We start from the raw sequence: 3,722 nt of genomic DNA, 5'->3' as shown, positions 1-3,722 counted from the left end.
AAGGTGAAAGAAATATGTTTCCTTGTGCCATTGCTCAACAAAAGCAGACATAAGTGAAGCGTCAAACATGGTGAATGAGTAGTCGACAAATGAAAGGAGACTAAAATCATGTACAATTCGCATGGCCTGCTTAAGCATCAGACTCTTAGGGAAGTTCTTCATCTTCGACTCGTGGGATGTCACCTTCAGAGGGAGATAGTCCTGTAACAAACAAAGTTTAAAAAATTATCAGTTAGCTTTCAACACATCATGGAACAATAATAAATAAATTAAAGTTAAACATAAAATGTATATACCTCTCCCTGTCATAATCGTCACCATACTCGGTAAGCACCCATCGAATATTGGGTCCTCCCAGGAACTCTCCATCAATGTGAATAGATGGCTACGTCAAAGCAGGAGCCATAAACTTTGTATCAGCAGTAGCACTAGGGGCCGAACTAGTGGTAGCCACCTCATCAATAACAGGGCACCTATCTCGCCCACCTCATCAGTCAACAACATGTATCGCATCCATCTCGATCGCTGGATCATGAACAACATAACCATGCACCTCTTGAGCATGAATAACCTCAACATCATCTTTGGGCTGCTTGTCTAATCTCACCGCTTGGCGGATGCTATAGGGTGCGCGAAACTGCAGCTGCTCAACCAACTGTTTCCAGTGTGAATCGATTGAAACTACTCATCCAGTCCATAGTTAGGAAGACTATGTCTCAATAGCCCTAACTAGGCTGCCGCTGTATTTGTGGCCCTGCCTGCAACGATTCCGTCCTTTCCCCTGGTCTTCACTACAAAATGAAAAAACAAAAAAATTCAATTAACTACCGCTAATTTTGAAATTTCCTCCACATCACCTGAAATTCTAAAATTTTTGATAAAATTCAAACTTTTTTGAACTACTGGAAATTCTGAAATTTCCGATGCCTTGTAATAAATAAATATCGGGAATTATGAACTTTTCAATAAAAATACATGTAAAAATACAGAAATTTATGAAATTCCTAGTAAAAATATAAAGAATTGTCCAAGAAATTTAAAATTTTCTAATAGAAACCTTAATTTTTTCAAGATTTTCTATAAAAGTCCAAAGTGAATTTTAAAAAATAATTAAAAAATTTATAAGATTAATATAGTCCATTCATTAAATTGAATTTGGAGGGTGCTAGATTTAAATGGGGTGAAAGGTTAAATGCTCGACAGATTCCTATAACGAGGCCCATCGAATAAAATCCGAACTCCAAGTCCAAATCAATCATTTTAATGAAGCCCATCATGATTCACTTAAGCCAAAAAAAAATAAAAAATAAACACATATTAACAATTTATTGTAAACCTAGCAAAATTTTCGGCAGCCACCGTAAATCAAACACGCCGCTGATTCATCTCCTTCGTATCGTGGTTTTTCATTTCTTCTTCACCATACCTCCTGCTTCCACTTTGATTCTTCAGGTCTCTCTCTCTTCCTTTTTTTTTCAATCAATCTTCGTTATAGCAGTCGCGAAACTCTTCGACGGCAGCTACATGCACTGTTTTGTTTTCTTGAAAAACATCCGAGGCAACCGCCATAGTGATGTGTGCCTCACCTAACATCGCTGTAGCAGGCAGCTGACGTTCCGTTCCGCACCGCCTCGATTGCGCCTCTATTGGCCGCAACTAACTGTCTATATTCTATTGATTTAAGTATTAGGGTTGATTTCTGTATGTATTCTTATGTTTTTTAATTTGATTATTGGTTTGATTTAAATACTAGGGTTTATTAGAGATGGCTGGAGAAACTGGCATGTTCACTGTTCAACGAACAATTGGCAGTGTTTTGTGTTGCAAATGTGGGATTCCAATGCAACCAAATGCAGCCAATATGTGTGTTAAGTGTTTGCGCTCCGAAGTTGATATCACCGAAGGGTTACTCAAGCGTCTCGTGCTTGTTCATTGCCCTGATTGCGAGAGTTACTTGCAGCCACCAAGAACATGGGTCAAACTTCAATTAGAATCGAAGGAGCTCTTGACATTTTGCTTGAAAAGGTTGCAGAAGAATATGAATATCAACAAAGCTAAGTTGGTAAATGCTGAGTTTATTTGGACTGAGCCACATTCCAAGAGGGTTAAAGTTAAGGTCAGTGTTCAGAAGGAGGTTTATCATGGCGCGATTTTGGAACAGTCTTATCTTGTCGAGTATGTTCAACAGGATCACATGTGTGAATCTTGTTCGAAGGTTGCGGCGAATCCTGATCAGTGGGTTGCTGCTGTGCAACTCAGGCAGCATGTCTCTCATCGGCGGACTTTCTTTTATTTGGAGCAGCTGATTCTGAAGCACGGTGCTGCAGCTCGTGCTGTCCGAATCAAACAGATGGATCATGGTATTGATTTCTATTTCACCAGTCGAAGTCATGGTAACAAGTTTGTTGAATTTATAGGGAAAGTATCTCCGATAAGGAGCCGTAGTGATAAGCAGCTTGTTTCTCATGATGTAAAGAGTAGTATTTATAATTATAAGTACACATTCTCTGTTGAAATCAGTCCCATTTGTCGCGAGGATTTGATTTGTTTGCCTCCTAAAGCGGCTGGAACCTTGGGAAATATCGGTCCTATTGTGATTTGCACTAAGGTTACTAACAGCATTGCTTTGCTTGATCCACATACCCTGAAATTCGGTTTCTTAGACGCTGATCAGTATTGGAGGACATCCTTTAAGTCCTTACTTACTAGCAGACAGTTAGTCGAATATATCGTGTTGGATATTGAGCCTGTTTCATCTGAGGTCATCGTTGGTGGCACGAAATATGTTTTAGCTGATGCTCAAGTGGCTCGTGTGTCGGATTTCGGAAAGAATGACATAATGTTCAATATCAAAACTCACTTGGGCCATCTTTTAAAGCCTGGTGACTTGGCACTTGGTTATGACTTGTATAGTGCTAACACTAATGACATGGAATTGGACAATTACAGAGGTTATGTTCCTGAAGTGGTTTTGATAAAGAAGAGTTATGAAGAGAAACGCCAGAAGCGACGCCCGAAGCCTCGTGCATGGAAGCTTAAGTCACTTGTCATGGAAGTTGATGAGAAGGTTAATGAAGATAAGATGGCCTCAGAATATGAACAATTCTTGAAAGACATTGAAGAAAACCCTGAGTTGCGGTTCAACATATCTTTATACCAAAATAAAGATTATCAGCCATCTGAGGCGACATCTGTTGCTGATGGTGAAGAGCTGCCTTCTGTTCCATTCAATGAGTTGCTGGCTGAGCTTGATGATCTTGAACTGAGAGATGATGATGATGATGATGATGATGAGAAGGAGGAAGAAGATAAGATGGCAGAATGAGCCAAAGTCATTCATAATCTGAAATAGAAATTCATGGGTATTCAATCTAGTTTTGTTAATGTGAAGGTACTTTTTTTTCTCTCTGTACTGTTTTAAATTCAAACTGTGTTGATGTTTTTAATTTCTGCAAGAATGGGTGAATGGTTATTTTTCAGATATAGTAATAATAATACATAAATGAGTGAATGGTTTTTAATTTCTGCAAGAATGAGTGAATGGTTATTTTTCAGATATAGTAATAATAATACATTAAATTAATGTTTTTGACTGTATTGTAGTTTTCTCTCAAGCATGCTTGCCTGAATTTTATCTCCCTCCTTTCTCTGGTTGAGTTTTTATTGGTCATTTTAGCGTTGTTTTTTACCTTAAAAATGAACCTAAGTGTATATTTAGTCAT

The 3,722-nt window shown here is 38.3% G+C and overlaps 1 protein-coding gene across 1 annotated transcript; it reads left to right on the top strand.

The window, feature by feature from the left end:
- Positions 1 to 1,264: 1,264 nt before the first annotated feature.
- Positions 1,265 to 3,521, top strand: LOC127083760 (uncharacterized). The gene is made up of 2 exons (XM_051024095.1): positions 1,265 to 1,452; positions 1,754 to 3,521. The coding sequence occupies exons 1-2, from the start codon at positions 1,276 to 1,278 to the stop codon at positions 3,323 to 3,325; spliced, it is 1,749 nt and encodes a 582-aa protein (XP_050880052.1). The 5' UTR covers positions 1,265 to 1,275; the 3' UTR covers positions 3,326 to 3,521.
- Positions 3,522 to 3,722: the final 201 nt, after the last annotated feature.

Source organism: Lathyrus oleraceus, chromosome 5, assembly GCF_024323335.1.
Source record: "Lathyrus oleraceus cultivar Zhongwan6 chromosome 5, CAAS_Psat_ZW6_1.0, whole genome shotgun sequence".
Lineage (NCBI taxonomy): Eukaryota > Viridiplantae > Streptophyta > Magnoliopsida > Fabales > Fabaceae > Lathyrus > Lathyrus oleraceus.
Note: the sequence above shows the minus strand (reverse complement) of the source record. Positions and strands in the feature narration are given on the sequence as shown.

What these genes read in the sequence shown, in the direction of transcription:
- LOC127083760 (XM_051024095.1), top strand. Translation starts at nt 1,276, where the DNA reads ATGATTCACTTAAGCCAAAAAAAAATAAAAAATAAACACATATTAACA. An exon ending in CTTCCACTTTGATTCTTCAG is followed by an intron (nt 1,453 to 1,753) that starts GTCTCTCTCTCT and finishes TTTAAATACTAG; the next exon opens with GGTTTATTAGAGATGGCTGG.